General features: G+C 31.5%; 1 protein-coding gene across 2 annotated transcripts in view; it reads left to right on the plus strand.

Moving 5' to 3' along the window:
* The first annotated feature begins 855 nt into the window (after positions 1 to 855).
* LOC124430339 (proline-rich protein 7-like) overlaps positions 856 to 16958 on the plus strand; it is a 24304-nt gene continuing 8201 nt past the window's right edge. For both annotated transcript variants that reach the window (XM_046976725.1, XM_046976724.1), the window contains exon 1: positions 856 to 2091. In XM_046976725.1, the coding sequence (XP_046832681.1) occupies positions 1826 to 2091 (266 nt within the window). In that variant the 5' untranslated portion in view covers positions 856 to 1825. The remainder of the gene's footprint in view (positions 2092 to 16958) is intronic.

The raw sequence follows: 16958 nt of genomic DNA on the forward strand, positions 1-16958 counted from the left end.
TATCCGTCCGTCCATCCATCCATCCATCCATCCATCCATCCATCTATTAGATGCCTTTCGGCGATCCGTCTTTCATCGGGCACCCGGGTAGTCCCTTCTAGCATTCTCTCTGTTCCGCAAAGCTTCCAGTTCGGTGCAGAAACGAAGAAGGAGAGGTTCGAAAGGATGGTTGAAGGTGGGAGTCAGGGACGGCTAGTGCTAGTTGAGTTGTCGAGCTGACACGCGTTCTCCTACCTCGTCCTTCTCCCCTTCTCCGTTCGTCTGTTTCACCTTCATGGGGCTGGTACTATAGTATGTATGTATGTATGCATGTATATATATATATATAAAATATATATATATATGTATATATATATATATATATATCTCGTTCTCCCCTCTTCGTGATCATTCTGTCTCTTTCTTGCTTGCATCCGCCCTCTCCCCTCCACCATCTATCCAACTTCTTTTTCTCATCTCTTACTCTTTATATTCTCTCTCTTTCCCTGTCTCTCTCTCTCTCTCTCTCTCTCTTTCTTTCCTCTTCGTTTCTCAACAGAGAGCAAGCCGAAGATTCTCCCTCTCCTTCTTATTTTCAGTTTTCCTCTCCACGTTCTCAGCTTCTCTGTTGCACGCCCATCTACGATCACACAGCAGCCACTGCTGCACGCCCGATCTCTCTCTCTCTCTCTCTCTCTCTTTCTTTCTCTCTCTTACTCACACTCTCTCTCTTTTTCTTTGCTGTTGGTGGTGGTGGCGACGATGATGGTGGTGGTGGTGGTGGTGGTGGTGGCGGCGTCGGTGGTGGTGGTGGTGGTGGTGGAGGTGGTGATGGTGGTGGTGGTGGTGGGCACTCAGTATCGCCATACCCGCCAAAGCACGAGCACCGTGACAGGCCGCATACACGTTCGTCTTTCGTAGTTCGATGGAAAAGTTCTTCTACTGACACGTGTCTTTTAATTTCTACGATGATCGGTACGACCTGTTAAAAAGAAAAAAAAAAAAAAAGAAAAAGAAAAAGAAAAGAAAAGAAAAAAAGAAAAAAGAAAAACGACAAATATCAATCGATTTTTCTTTGAACTTGACGATAATAACGGTGATGGGTCCCTGTCGGAGTGTTAACTTTTATACGGATTTAGATATAATTATCGAGATTTTTATTCGGCCAATGGAAAGGTGACATATCGTGATATCGATTTTATATAACTAATATGGTTAAATGTGACGTGATATATGAACGGTTAGGCCGATTGGTGAAACATTTCTTTATGATTTTCACCGTTTGACTGTTCGATTTTTGGTGAAAGTGAGAGTAAACAGTGTAGTGTTTGTAGATCGTTATGTCGTCTAGAGTGTAAGGATTAATAAACAGCGAGATATTAATCGTTGAAATTAGATTTCGTTCCAGGATTATTAATTAAAAAGACACGCAATTAACTATGTTATATCGTTGTGAATTAATTGGCAATTAATTTACTCGTGAATTTTTACCGACGGGAAACGAATCACGGGGGATGAACATATAATACTTCAGCCTGTATAATTTTGTTATTTTAAAGATTTTTATCGAAGATAACGATCAATAAGATTAGGCTATGATCGATTGGTACGGTCGTCCTGGCACACGCGGTGCCACTTATCAAGATTTATCTTGATCCTGGACAATAAAGGCAACAAGTTTCTTGTACATCGCTTTGCCTTGACAGCAGTAACAGTAGCAGGAGCAAGTACAACAACAGCAGTAGCAGCAATAGCAGCAGCAGCAGCGTCATCATCATCATCATCATCAACAGCAGCAGCCGCAGCAGCAGCAGCAGCCGCAGCGGCGGCCGCAGCGAACGACAAGATGCCAGAGAAAGAGGTGGCTTATCATCAGGAAGCATTTTCGTTGCTACCACCCCCACCGCCACCGCATCATCCCCATTCGGCTTTTCATGCGGCTTTTCATCCGCATCCTCATGCGCCACCTTTACCGCCGTTTCTTCCGCATCACGGACCACCCCCGCCTGCTCCGCATCCTGCCGCAGCCGCCGCCGCAGCATGGGAACATCATGCGGCCGCAGCGGCCGCGGCCGCCGCAGCTGTGGCTTTTCATCCACCACCACCTCATCCGTAAGTTTTTATTTTCATTGTTTATTATAAAAGAAATATTAGATAGCGATGATGTATTATTACAACAATTAAATTGATATAAATAGATTTTGACTTGAATCAATTTTATTACGTTGGTTTATTATTAAGGATTTAATCGAATTTTATTTATCAAATTTAATTCTTTTTCAATTACATTTTTTTAATACATATATTGAATAATAAAAAATGTGATTGTCAAAATGAAATTTGTGGATGGAATATTTTAATCGTTTTTATTTTACACCCATCCGTAAGAATTATATTCATTTTTTAGTAAGAATAAATCCTACCTCGGTGTGAACTTTATTGTATTGTTCAGTGAGACGTCTCCGTCGTTCCTCTATCGAGTTAATTAAGATCTTTCTCTCAATCATTCTCTCTCTCTTTCTCTCTCTCTCTCTTTCTCTCTCTTTCTTTACTCTCTTCGCACGTTTCCACGGAACATGTCACGCGACTGAAAACGACGAGATTTTACTTTTCGACGGGAGAATCTAGCACCGGCAAACTGGTAGTTTCAGACTGCGAATGACGTGACAATAATTAGACGGTTCGAAGCGCTGCCCTTCTCTCATGGCCGATATACATGATGCGTTTTAAATTGATCGTGTCGTTGATTTTACTCGAGGAAAACGAGAGGCTATTTAACGTTGTTAATATAAATTGAATCTATATATATATATATATATATATATATATGGAACAATTTTTATTTAATTTAATTTATTAATTATTTATTTATCGTTAGAATTTATATTAATTACTTGTAAAACTCCTACAATTTTTATTATTATTATATATTTATTTGAATGCTTATTTATTTATTTATTTATTTATTTATTTATTTATTTATTTTTTGTATATAAATCTCATTTAAATTTCATCTATTGGCGAGATTTAAAAAATTCGAAAGAATAATTATTTCTCTAAGGGATTCATTGCGTTATTATATTTTTTGTTTTGTTTTCTCAATATATCTTTCGTAATGAATAATTTCAATTATTATTAATTAATTATTAAATTTTATAAAAATTTGCATGTATCCTTGATAATTTCTTTTTCTTTTCTATTTTTTTCTCTTTCTTTCTTTCTTTTTTTTTTTTTTTTTAAATAGTAAAAAAATATATATAACAATTATAATCTATCATTTAACAAAACAAAAAAGCACTTACTTAATAATAAATATAAAAGGAAGAAAAGCATCTTACTTAATGATAAATAATATAAATATAAAGGGATGAAAAAATTTGGAAATATCGAAATATAAGTGTCACGTATTAAGTCTAAAGGTCGTACAAATTAATCTTCGTAAAACTTCTAATTCAGATTGTACTTTCTCTTTCATCGAGCGTCGGCGCTAGTAAACTCGTTCGCGAGTCGCAAAGTTTCACGATGGAAGAGGATAAATAGATGGGAAGTTGTTGAAAATAAAATGAAGAAAAGGAAAACGAAGAAGATGAAGATGATGATGATGATGATGAAGAAGAAGAAAAAGAAGAAGGAAGACAAGGAATTTCAAACGTGTGCATCCTTGTCGTCGTCGTTGCTTGAAAATCTAATTCACGACGAAAGATACGTTTTACGTGCAAATGAAAAGAGCGTCTGGAGAATGAGAGAGAGAGAGAGAGAGAGAGAGAGATAGCGTGTTCTTTATTTCATTCTTTCATTTTTGATTTCTTTCTTTATTTCTTTCTACGTTCGTACCGCGGTTGTAAAATGTTGTAAACTTACCCTAAGTTATGTGACACGTAGGACAAGTGGCGCGTGCGAACAAACGCGGCCCACCACTTTTACTCTGAAAATCAACGATGATTATGCTCGTCGGGCACATGACGTTTATAATACGCATATATAGAAAGGAAATTTCATTTTAAAAAATTCATTTCCAATACGTTCATTTTTAAGATTATAATGAATGCCAGACAAACAGAAACAGGAAAGAGAAAGAGAGAGAGACAGAGAGAGAGAGAGAGAGAGAGAGAGAGAGAGAAAAGAATCGATTATAATATAATTGCTTCGAATATCGATTATGCTATTTCGATCGATCATTTTAAATCAAGATTGTTTTTCTTTTTCTTTTTTTTCTATTTTTTTCTTTTAATTTTTTTTTTTTTTTTACACACTTCACTATTATACTTATGAACTTTATTATTTGCATCGATCATATTTTTATCGTATATTATTATGTATTATCTTTCTCGTTTATTATGCGATACATGTGTAAGTATAAAATCTAATTAATTACTTCTTGACTGGTTTGCTGCATTGTGCCGACATAGATTTTATTAATTATTTAATAATAGTTTGAAACGTAATATTACAATTCAATTGAACAATATTTATTAACTATTTAATAATTATTCTAATAAGAAGAGGTAACGATTACATTAAATTTAATTATTTACGTGTAACGTGTATATCTACATATGTATATAACGCTATAGATACTTACTCATTAATATTTATGCGTATAAGTATAGATAGCGTGAGAGAAAAGAAAAGAAAAGAAAAGAAAAGAAAAGAAAAGAAAAGAAAAAGAAATTCGATTGTTTTGTTGATCGATTTACACGTTGATTTCTTGGAATATTTTTCCTTATCGTTTTTTTTTTTCTTTTTTTCCTTTTTTACTTTTAAACTTATAGTATCCGTATGTACATAAATATCATATTTAATGATATTTATGTATATACTTTTACTATGTTTATCTGTTTTGAATAAATGGAAGAACACTTGGGCAAATGTTTATGTTAGATCGTCCTAGCAAGATTGTTATGTTTTTCATTACGTGTCCTCTGTGCTCAGCGTAAGTTCATTGTTATTGTTTTATTTAAGACGTAGACAGTCTTGTCGTGGATCTCGTAGGAGAAGGTTCAACTTTCGACACTTTACTTTAAATGTAAGATATTTCAATTTATTTCAATTAATTCTAACGTCTTAATCTAATTAATTAACACGTACATTGTTCCATTACTTTATTTGCAATATTTTAATTAACGTTAATTAGATACATGAGTTTTTAATCGAACAATTTTCGATATAATATATAATGTATTTATATTTTGTAATTTTTGTTTTTTTCTTTTCTCCTTTTTTTATTTTTTTCTTTTTGTTTTGTATTAGAATATATCAATTGAGATTTCTCATGTTAATAAGAGATACATAAGGTATTGTTAAAAGAATTCTCAATTCGATCAAGTTCACATGATTGAGGTCTATCGTTCTCGTTGAAATAATCGAAGATACCAAAGCTTTCGATGAAGTCGATAATTATTGTATTTCGTTCTTGTGAAACGTTTATTACGTCGACACTTTGAATCTAATTGTAATATAAATGGTCTGTTCATTTATGTATATATATATATATATATAAAGTAGAATGAGAATATTTATTAAGCAAGTTTCAATGGAATATTCGACGGCTGAAAGAAGAGAGAAGTCAACAGGAATCAAGAAACAGCGACGGCAGGCTTAAAATTTGTGGTAGGCGACGGACGCCATTGCTCTCCTTTCTTCTCATCTCTCTCTCTCTCTCTCTTTCTTTCTCTCATTTTCTTTTCTTCTCTTTTGTTTAGCAAACAATTATTTTCGTTTTATTAATAGAAAGTTAACGTTATATGTATATATATATATATATATATATATATATATTTTTTTTTTTTCTTTTTGTAAAGTGATAAAAAGAGAAAGAGAGACAGAGAGAGAGCGAGATTGAGAGAGAGAGAGAGAGAGAGAGAGAGAGAGAGATCGATCATTATAAGTCTTACATTGGATAAGTAAATCCGAACGTAAAGAAAAATATAAAATAATAGTTGAGCGAATAGGAAAACAAATAAAAAATAATTTTTCATTTATATACGTATATATAGAAATTTAAAGAAAGTAATTAAAATGTTTTATCATTTAACGTAAATGATGTTAATCGTTAATTTCATAAGATTATTCTTTAAATTGTGTAATAAAATTTTCTATTTTATTTGAATGAAATTTATAATAATCGACGATCGTCGTTGGTCGTAGATAATATTTTTTCTTTTTTCTCTCTCTTTTTTTTCTGTTTTTCTTTTTTTTTTTTTTTTTTTTTTTTCTTGTAAAACGATATTGAATTGTTTAATTTAGGAAGGAAGAGATTTGCATACATAAGTCGAAATGAGAAACGTTTCGACGAATTAGGATTTATATAAGTAGAGAGAATAGATTAAGAATTCTCTAAGGGTTGCGTCCTCGGATTTACGAAGACGACATAGTTGGTAATCATTCGTAATTTGTACGCGTGCCGTGATGGTGTCTCGCACGGAGACTGGAAAAATAGTTTCCCACGTTATAAACGATCTTCCGTTCACGGTCTACGCGTTACATAGGTATTACATTAGTAGAGAAGAGAGACAGTATTTAGAAATGGCGAGGAATGTTAAATCGCAGCTTCTGTTTTGCGCTCATAAATCAGATTTATTAAAAGATTTCTTAATCGTCTTTTTAATGAACAATGATTTTTTTTTTCTTTTAATTAATTTAATCCAAAAAGAATGATCGTTCAGATTTAAATGTCGTCGTAAAAACTTTTGTTGAATTATAAAAATGAAATATCTCGAAAGTTTTATAAGTCGACAAACTTTTTTTTATCTTTTTTATTATTATTTTCTTTTTTTTTTTTTTTTGGTTAATGAATTTATATCGTATTCTATAAAAATATTTGTCGGACGACGGTAAAGCGCAATGAGAAAAATATTTTGAAGAATTTATTTCTCAATTGAGAACTTCACTTTTAATTATTATTATTATTTGTTTATTATTATTTGTGTCAAATATCGATAACGAAGAAATTTCTTAATGAATTTATTTGATTCGTATTAGAAAGAAGAAAAATTATCAATCAATTGGATATTATAATATTCTTTTTAAATTGCGAACAATAAGTGTTTATATTATTCACGATGCATTAGAAAAGAAGTAAAAATTTTTTTACGATAATTAGAAAAGAAATAAAAATTCTTAAGGTTTCGTGATATTCGATAGGGAAGGAAAATCTTTTTTTATTAATTTTATTGACTTTTTTGTTTCTATATAATTCCTTTCTGATTTAAACGAAGAAGATATATATATATATATATATATATGTACACATACATATACACATATAGAGATAGAGATAGAGAGAGAGAGAGAGAGAGAGAGAGAGAGAGAGAGAGAGAGAGAGAGAGAGAGAGAGAGAGAGAGAGAGAGAGAGAGAGAGAGAGAGAGAGAGAGACGATCGACCGAGTCGTGACCCGCTTGTCTCGAAGAATTTTTATAATAGCCGATACCAGTTGCGGGCCCCACGCACTCCTGCTTCTTGTGGGAGGAAATTCTTGTCTCAACGCAAAAGAACAAGGACACGAACGCAGTACAACGAACGTGAACGAATATAACTCGTTTCATTTATGATATTCTCTGTGTATGTTTCTCTCTCTTACTCTCTCTTTCTTTCTGTTTCTTTTTCTGTCACTTTTTCGTCATGACTTTTATTAAATCCAATTGAAAAACTATAGGGATATAGAATAACGTGTCAAATATGCGGGCTCTTGGATTTCTATTTACGATTTGGAAAATAATAGAAAGAAATACTCATAAGGTAGTGGGAACTAATACGTTTTTATATGGTGTTTTACGATGACGTGGAACGGGAGAAGGAGAAAGAGAAAAGAAAAATGTCAAATAGTTCGATTAGAAATTTCTTTACGATTATTTCATCAAGATATCTTGACATTGAACTATCAGCAATTTATACGATTGATTTAATTTTTATATTTATTTTCTCGATATACGTACATAATCATGTAGTATTAATTATTATTTAACGATAATTTATTAATTACTTTGATTCATAAATAAATAAGAAGTTTTATATAATATAATTAATAAGTATTGTATATATATATATAAAAGTAAAAATGTATTTATTTATAAGTCTATTTAATATAATTTAGGATATACATTGAAATCTCTCTCTCTCTCTCTCTCTCTCTCTCTCTCTCTCTCTGTCTCAAAGAAGAAGAACATTATAGTATTATTATAGTTTTATTATAATTTCATTACAGTTTAGGTAAATTCTATATTAATAGTTTTAAATTTTAAATATTTGACAAAGGATATATATATATATATATATATATATATATATATCATCCAGTTGATTGATTCTTCTTTGTAAACATTCTCTTGGCATCTATGATACAAGGATCAAAATTACTGAACACTTCATTCAGCGTGGTTAAACGTGGTAGCTGATTTGTCAGTCGATGAAAGATATTGGAAGGCGTTACCGGCAGGAGCTTGTCGAAGGAAGACGTCTACTCTTAGCTTCCTCTTTCTTGATTCTCTTATATCCTTTCTCTCTCTCTCTCTCTCTCTCTCTCTCTTTTACTCTTTCTTTCTCTCTCTGTCTCTCTATCTTTCTATCTCTATCTATCTTTCTCTTTCTCTCTTTTTCCTTTTATTTCCAGCTCTTTCACCTACGAACAGTCAGGCACAAGAAAGCTTACCATGGCGATACCAAGCGCATACGCGATTTATCATTGGCGTGGCCATCCATTGATAAATTCCACGCACGCATTCATAACGGCCATAGAAAGGTCAAGTCCGTCTTGTACTCTTGAGTCACGTGATGGCCAAGCAGGGTTACGATACGTCGAGATAACCGCTTGCAAAAGCATTTGTTTACTTTCCTTATTCGTGGAAAGATGGTTTGCACTTTCTTTCTTTCTTTCTTTCTTTTATTCTCTATCTCTCTCTCTCTCTCTCTCTCTTGTTTTTTTTTTCTTTTTTTTTTGTTTTTAATCTTGCGCACGTATTTAATCGTTTAGATATTTTTATATTATTTGTATATTACTAGATTCGAAGAATAAATTATGATGTGTGTGTGTGTACGTCTGTGTGAGTGTATATATATATATATATATAGAAATGTTATAGGCAAACTTATAGAGTTTAATTATTTCAATGCAGATCTCTTAATGATTTTTATTTATAAGAGAAGATTCTTTTTTATTTGTTAAAAATTTAAATATTATATATAGAATAGTATTTATTGATTTGTGCGAACAGAGAGAAAGAGAAAGAGAAAGAGAGAGAGAAAGAGAGAGAGAGAGAGATTTGATTTTCTAATTGAAATGAAATAATCAACAAGTAATATAAAACTCGTTAATAACTTATACGATTTAAAGTCATATCATTAATATTATCGTACGCATTTAATTATTTCAATTTGCACGAGTAAGACGCAATTCGTAGAATTAATTTATAAGGACATAATTTAATCTGAAGATGTTGTAGCTATAAAAAGAGAAAGAGAGAGAGAGAGAGAGAGAGAGAAAGAGAAAAAAAAAGACAACTCACTGAAAGAATTATACTTATAAGGGGAATGTTTAAATTATCGGTTAACATTGTTGACGGTATTAGATAATTATTAATGATTCGTGTAATCGTCAGTTTAAAGAAAGTTCTTTGATTATGTTGAAATTGTGATAATTGTTGTAAGAAGGAAGGAAGTAATGAAAAAAAAAAAAAAAAATTAGTGAAAAGGAAAGTGAACGAAACGAAAAGAGAGATATATATGAAACAGAGCACGTCAATTACGTCGATACTTTACGATAACACAATCGAATTGATACGATAAATATTTTCATTGCTTGATACGGTACACACATTTATCACCTACCAACCCCCTGGTAACCCCTTCCACATGCCCCTAACCCCTTTACCGTCTTCATGATATTTACCATGAATGTAATCGAGCGGACAAAAAAGCAGTGTGTCGGGTATACGATTGCACGGATTGAATCTCTTAATGAGGCAATTAGGCGATGGTGCTGACCGATAAAACGATTTGTTTTGTCTGTCTCGTAACACACTCGGTGTGATATAGTTAGTCGCCTTTTTAAACTCTTCTACGGTATCATTTCGTCGACTTTAATAAACACATAAAGTTATCAATCGTATTTCTTTTGATCGACCGAAAACGATGATATATTCGTAGAAAGAATAGATACGTAATATATATATATATATATGCATGAATGTGTGTGTATATAGACATATATATATTTGTGTGTGTGTGTGTGTGTGTGTGTGTGTGTGCATGCATATATTATATGGATACCATTATTAATAACAAATATTATCGTTAAAGAAGAAAATGTATATAAAAGTTATTTGATTTACGATTTAAGTTGCGCGGATTGATAAATAAACTCGTTTTTCTGATTAAAAACAAAAAAAAAAAAAAGAAAGAAAGAAAAAGAAAAAGGAAAAAAGACAGAGAGAGAGAGAGAGAGAGAGAGAGAGAGAGAGAGAGAGAGAGAGAAAGAGCAGGAAATATAAAAAGAAAGAAGACAAAAGAAGAAAAAAAAAAAGAAAATATATAATGAAAGGAGATAACCAAAGAGAAGAAGATTTATGTATTTCTACGCGTAGCTTAAGTACTTCTTACTTACGCAGTTACCTACTTACTTACACACGCGGAAATGAAATTAATCAAAGAATTTTCTTTCTTTTTCTTCTTTCTCTTTCCTATGTCTACGTACTTTTTTTTTCTTTATCATTCATTCATCTATATTTTTAATTCGCCGTTCGATTACATTGAAAATTAATATTAGATATATCGTTTTCTTTGAATGATACGTCGAATCGAATGGACGACGATCGATCAAAATTATTCTGAAACTTTAATTTACCAGGATAAGAAATTACTTTTTGCGTATAAGAACGAAGACAAGTTTGCGGTATTTTTTTTTTTTTTTTTTTTTTATTATTATTCAAACTCTTTTATACGTGATACTATATCAAGATATATATAAGCCACTTATTTTGAAAGTGGCCAGTTGAAAAAAAAAAAGTAAATAAATAAATAAATAGACATAATAAAATAAAAATTAAATATGAAAAAAAAGGAAGATATAAATATAAATAAAAAATAAATACAAATGTAAATCAACTTAAAGGGGTAACTTTAAAAATAGACGGTTCAATTATATTATATATATATATATATATATATATATATATATATATATATATATATATATATATATATGCACGTATCTTTTATACTTAATATTGTTAAATAACAAAGAAAGAAGTTTATTTCTGTCTCGATAAATTATTAAAGTTTATTAACTCATGATGTTGTATGAGTGACTCATAGAGGAGACGTTTTATATATAAGGTAAGATCGTAGATATCTTGGAAGAAGCCGCGTATCGAGTCCGCGTTCGAGGTTGAGACGGTAAGAAAACGATGATGAGCGGCTTCCCTGAGATAACAACACCTATATTTCTCTCTCTCTCTCTCTCCCCCCCTCTCACACAAACATATACGTAGTTATATACATAGATAAATATATATATATATATATATATATACACGCATTTACGCACTCATGCACGCGTATACTCTCAGATTCAGATTTTTCTTTATATCCTCGAGAGCAAAGAAGGATGTAGGAGAAAAGGGCCCCACGAAAACATGGCACACGAAGAATACTGCACGTGGAATCGTTTCCCATCTTTTCATTCTCCTCCTGCAAACTTCAACAACGTTAATACCGTTGGTAAAAGAGAGAGAGAGAGAGAGAGAAGGAGGAGGAAAAGAGGGAATTGGAGGAGAAGGAGGAGGAGAGGAATGAAACACGCTCGGGTGCATAAACAGCCGTGGCAGCGTCGAGGAAGGAAGCTCGCTTAGCTCACATAAAATCTCATAATGCTCTTGTCCAAACAAACGCACGGTGGCAGTGTTATGGCGTTCGAAAATTTACCACTCCGAAATATTCCGTAGAGGAGTAGAGTTCGTTGCGTGTTATAGTAGAAACGAAAACTTAAAATTTAAGTGTATGGAAACGTGACTTTTCTTTTTTTTCCTCTAAGGATTTTTTATTCCTTTTTCTCTTTTTTGTTTTTTTTTTTCCTTTCTTCTTTCTTCTTCTTCTTTTCTCTCTCTCTCTCTCTCTCTGTTTACGGTAGATAACATCTTTATTTCGAATTCTTAACTAGTACTTGTTTGTATTGTAATATTGTTTGTATATTTGTTTAAAATTACGAGGAGATGATTTAATGCGAAAGATAAAACCATTCGTATTTTATAATTATATCAAATAGGGTATCATTTTTTTTTATAATGAATTTCATTTTATCCACAATAATTGTTCTCTATTAATTTTATATATAACTTTTATTTATCCTATTTTTTTTTTTTTTTTATTTACTCATTTATTGATAATATAATATAATAATTGATTTTTACTTGTAGACATTATTTAGATTAAATATTAATTTATCAATAGTCGTATGAATTTATGCGTACGTTCACATTTTACTTTTGTATAGAAGAAGTAATAAAAAAATCTGACAAGACTGTAGGGAGTGAGAATAAATTAATGTTTAAAGTTTATACGATGAAATAGAAATAGCAAGGGGGATGAATATAGGTGAAAGAAAAATAAAATCGAAAAGAGAGAGAGAGAGAGAGAGAGAGAGAGAGAGAGAGAGAGAGAGAGAGACAGAAGAAAAAAGAAATATGGAAAGAAAGAATAATATTCATTAAAGTCTGTACAAGAAGATGTTTTAGAAATGATAGAAAGTACATGTACAGTGAATGGATTAATAGAGTGCGATCAATTTAAACAGCAAAATACATCTGTCATAATTAGAATGATTGACTAGTTTAATGAAGCATGATTATTGAATACATTATGAGTACTTACTTGAAGATTAATCTTTCGAATTTTTGATTTTGTTGTTTTTCTTTCTTTCTTTCTTTTTAAATTTTCCGTAAAAAAAATATTGTAAATGCTTCTATTTTTTTCTCCTCCTCCTTCTCCCTCTATCCTCCTCCCCTCACCCCCACTTTACCCACACACACACACACACACGCACACACACACACATATACACAGAACTTTTGTTGAAATGCAATTTCTCTCATTCGAAAAAGTTTATATCTCTTCTTAGAAAGGATCGTGTTCTCGAAAGAAGTCATCATTCAGTATTTCCTTAGAAAATCGATTTCCTGTCCTTCATGAATTACAAGTACCGAGAAGGATTTTCAAGAAAAGCATTCGCCTCTTCTTCGAGAAATCGAGCAATCGGAAGCGAGCGAGTTTTTCCCTCGGAGTTCCACTTCGTGTTTTGCCGCTCACCACAAAGCGCTAATTGAGCCATTAAGTCCGGGCTTTAATCTTTCGGTTCTCTTCTCTTCTCTTCTCTTCTTTCCTCTTTTCTTCTCGTTCGAGGTTAACTCCCTTATTCTTTCTTGGAAAGGTTCGAAGAATTCGAATCCGATAATTTCTCTTTGCGGTGCCCGAGGAACTCTATTTTACAGAATCCAACAATATATATATATATATATATATATATATGTATTTATTTTTTCTCAAAAAAAAAGAAAAAAAAGGGGTGGGGGAAAATATACGATAATTGTTCGACTATAAGGAGAAATAGTAATATCGATGATTTTATTATCTTTCTTTTGCTTTTTTATTTTTACATTTTTAATATATATATATATATATATATATATATATATATATATATATATATATATATATTTTCTTAACCAACGAAGACGTGTGTTCGAGCGTGAAATTTTGTGTAATCTCCATTGAAAAAAAAAAAAAAGAAAAAATCTGAACTTATAATAATTGGTAAAAATATTTTAGAAGGTAAGTGGGGCGGTAAGGAGGGAAGGAGGGGGTTAGAAAAGAAAAAAAAAAAAGAAGAAGAAGAAGACGAGAAAAGGAAAAAAAGAAAGGATGATGCGGCTAACCAAATGCCAGCACAAATGGCAAAAGGGTCTGTAGTCCTAAACTAACATCTTTATAGACTCGATGTCTCTTCCATAGCTTGCTTATTGCTTTGATTTATTGCCTTTGTGCTCTCCTTCGCCAAATCTATCCATTCCTCCTCTCTTCAATTTTTTTTTCCTCTTCTTCCTTTTCCTTCTTCTTATCCTCCTCTTCTTCCTCTTCTTCTTCTTCTTCTTCTTCTTTTACCTGCTTAGAATACCTACATTTTTGAACGAACACTTCTATCCTCCTTTCTTTTTCTTTTTTTCTTTTTCACTGATGATTTCAACGAATATTACACAGCATTTATAATACGAACTCTCCCTCCCTCTCTCTCTCTCTCTCTCTCTCTCTCTCTGTCTCTCTTTCTTTATCTATCTTTCTCGTAAAAATTTGAGACCTAACAACAATTTTAGTTCCGCGCTCTGTGTAACATTGTGAAACGAGCTTTAAAGGTATCGAGATGCGTAGCAGCGTGCGATGGGCGTGCATCCGATTAGCTTGGTAACTCAATCCTTTCGTTTAAGACCTAGCCGGTTACTAGTTTTACGTTTTGATCGTTTCGTTCTTTCATAGGTAACGTCGTCAAGATCAATAAAATAATAATATATATATATATATATATTATTATTCTTACATTAATAGAACGTACGTATTATTCGATATGATATTTAAATATTAAGAATTAGATATGTCAATGATGAAAATATAAATGAATGAATTCAATTTTAATATTATTTAATATAATATTATGAAATAATAAAAGCTAATGATAAAGTTAGGGAAATAATTTCATCGTGAACTTTTTATTCAATGGAAAAATTAATAATGATAGATTATAAAGTGCATTGAACTTATTGACAGATGATCGCATTTTTTTTCGTGTTCCTCTCTTTTTTTTTTTTTTTTTTTTTTTTTTTATAATTACATCTAAGATTTATCGTGATATTTCGATTTATATAGTCTATACTTTTTTTTTTTCTTGAACGAAACAAATACTCGGTGTGTGTGTCTCTCGACGGATCATTTCAATGATCATCTCTCTCTCTCTCTCTCTCTCTCTCTCTCTCTCTCTCTCTTTCTCTATCTATCTGTCTATCCTTCTTCTTATTTTATTTCTTTTGAATTTTAGTTTGAAGTTTTCAGTTCGTTCTAATATTCCTAGATAGAATATGAAATATGGTTGATGCTGCGCCACTGTCCACCCACAAGATGCGTCCATAGAATTATTGCGTACCTACCTGCGCGCGTTCATCTTGCGTGTCCGCGTATATTAAGTCTTGAGTGTGCGAAAGAAGAAGGAAGGCGTGTACGTGCAAGGATGGACGACGACTTTGTTGGACTCTCGTGCGGCCCACGCACGAGACTCGGATTATAGAAATGTTCTCGGATGGGTTACACTTGATTCCCAAGTCGACCGTAATTCCGAGCGTTCTTTCCAACCCAACGAAACATGTTCTCTCTTAGCTTCGCTAAGATTTCCACGAGATCGATCGACACGATCGCGCAACAGCAATGGCAACAGCAATGGCAACGGCAACGGCAACAATAACAGCTACAATACGTCCCTTTCGACAAAACTAATACAAATTTTATTACGTTGTTTTCAACTAGCTTAATTTCTTTTCTTCTGATTTTTTCATTATTTTCATTTCTTTTCCTTTTTTTTTATTTTTATTTTTTTTTATTTTTTATTTTTGTTTCTTTTCTTCTTCTTCTTCTTCTTCTTCTTCTCTTTTTTTTTTCATTTGATCTGTCTAAAGTCGAGAACTTTTTTCTCTTTGTCTAGGATAAGTTTTTTTTTCATTCAATAGACATTGTCATTATCAACGTGTAAATTTTTAATAATGAGAGTATTTTTAATTAGGATAGTAGTATATTTTAGTCCAAAGAAAAAGAAAAAAAAAAAAAGGGAAAAAGAAAAGGAAGTACTTAAGAAAAAATTATCAAGATATTACTAACATTTAAGATACTTTATATTATGTTATTTATTTGGTATATATTTTTACGTAAGTTCATTGTCTATGCTTTAATATGTTAACACGTTAATTAATAAATTCAAATAAGATAATATCATATGAAATAGAATAAGAACATATAATTGGATCAATTTTTTATTGTTTTTTTAATTTGATTTATACATTGTATGTGTATATTCAACGATGAAAAAGAAAAAAAAGAAGAAAAAAAAAATACCACGAAAAAGAAAGAAAAGCGAATGAACGATCAATGAACGCGAACACATTTGACTCTTGACATAATAAATAGTTCGAAAAAAAAAAAAAAATTGAACAGGTTTTCGATAGATCACGACGACGAATAATAATGATTTTTTACTCGTTCGTAAATTATAATCTCGTTTTAATAATATATAATCAATTTGTTTAATCATTCGTGAAAAGAGAAATATACGAAATATACGAAAGGTATATAACTACTTCTTGTATCTTGAAAGATTACTTACATTAGGATCAAAGAGAACAGTTGGGTAGGTCCACTACTTAAACTTTGTTAGTCAAAGAAACACTGTGCCACGTGGACTCTGAGGTTCCTCTCTTAATCGAAAAAGTAAACGATTCTCTCGAGTGCAAACGAAAGATTACGTCGGTACGTTTGCGGACCGTTTTACACGAGGCTGCAGTATTTGATAATGTCCTTTCTCTTGTTGTACATGTTTGTTTTTTACCTTTCGTAAACTTTGTTTGAAAATGAAACTCCGTAGTATTGGATTGATATGCATACCTTCGTTTAAAATCGTTCCAATGATTTCTTATAACATTAATCATACGATAATACAATATCATTATATATTTCGAATTATAATTTTTAACACATACGACGAATATAATTATCTAATTCATTCATTCGATTTAATTCATAAATCAATGACAAAGTAATAATTCGAATGATTGATCTGTCATTACGTTATAATCGAAAATTTCTATGATTATTATTAAAATTCAAATTATTATTATAGTATTATTATCAAGATAAAAAAAAATTTCTGAATTTAATATTTATACAATTGTATGTTAAG

Source organism: Vespa crabro, chromosome 18 (assembly GCF_910589235.1).
Source record: "Vespa crabro chromosome 18, iyVesCrab1.2, whole genome shotgun sequence".
Classification (NCBI taxonomy): Eukaryota; Metazoa; Arthropoda; class Insecta; order Hymenoptera; family Vespidae; genus Vespa; species Vespa crabro.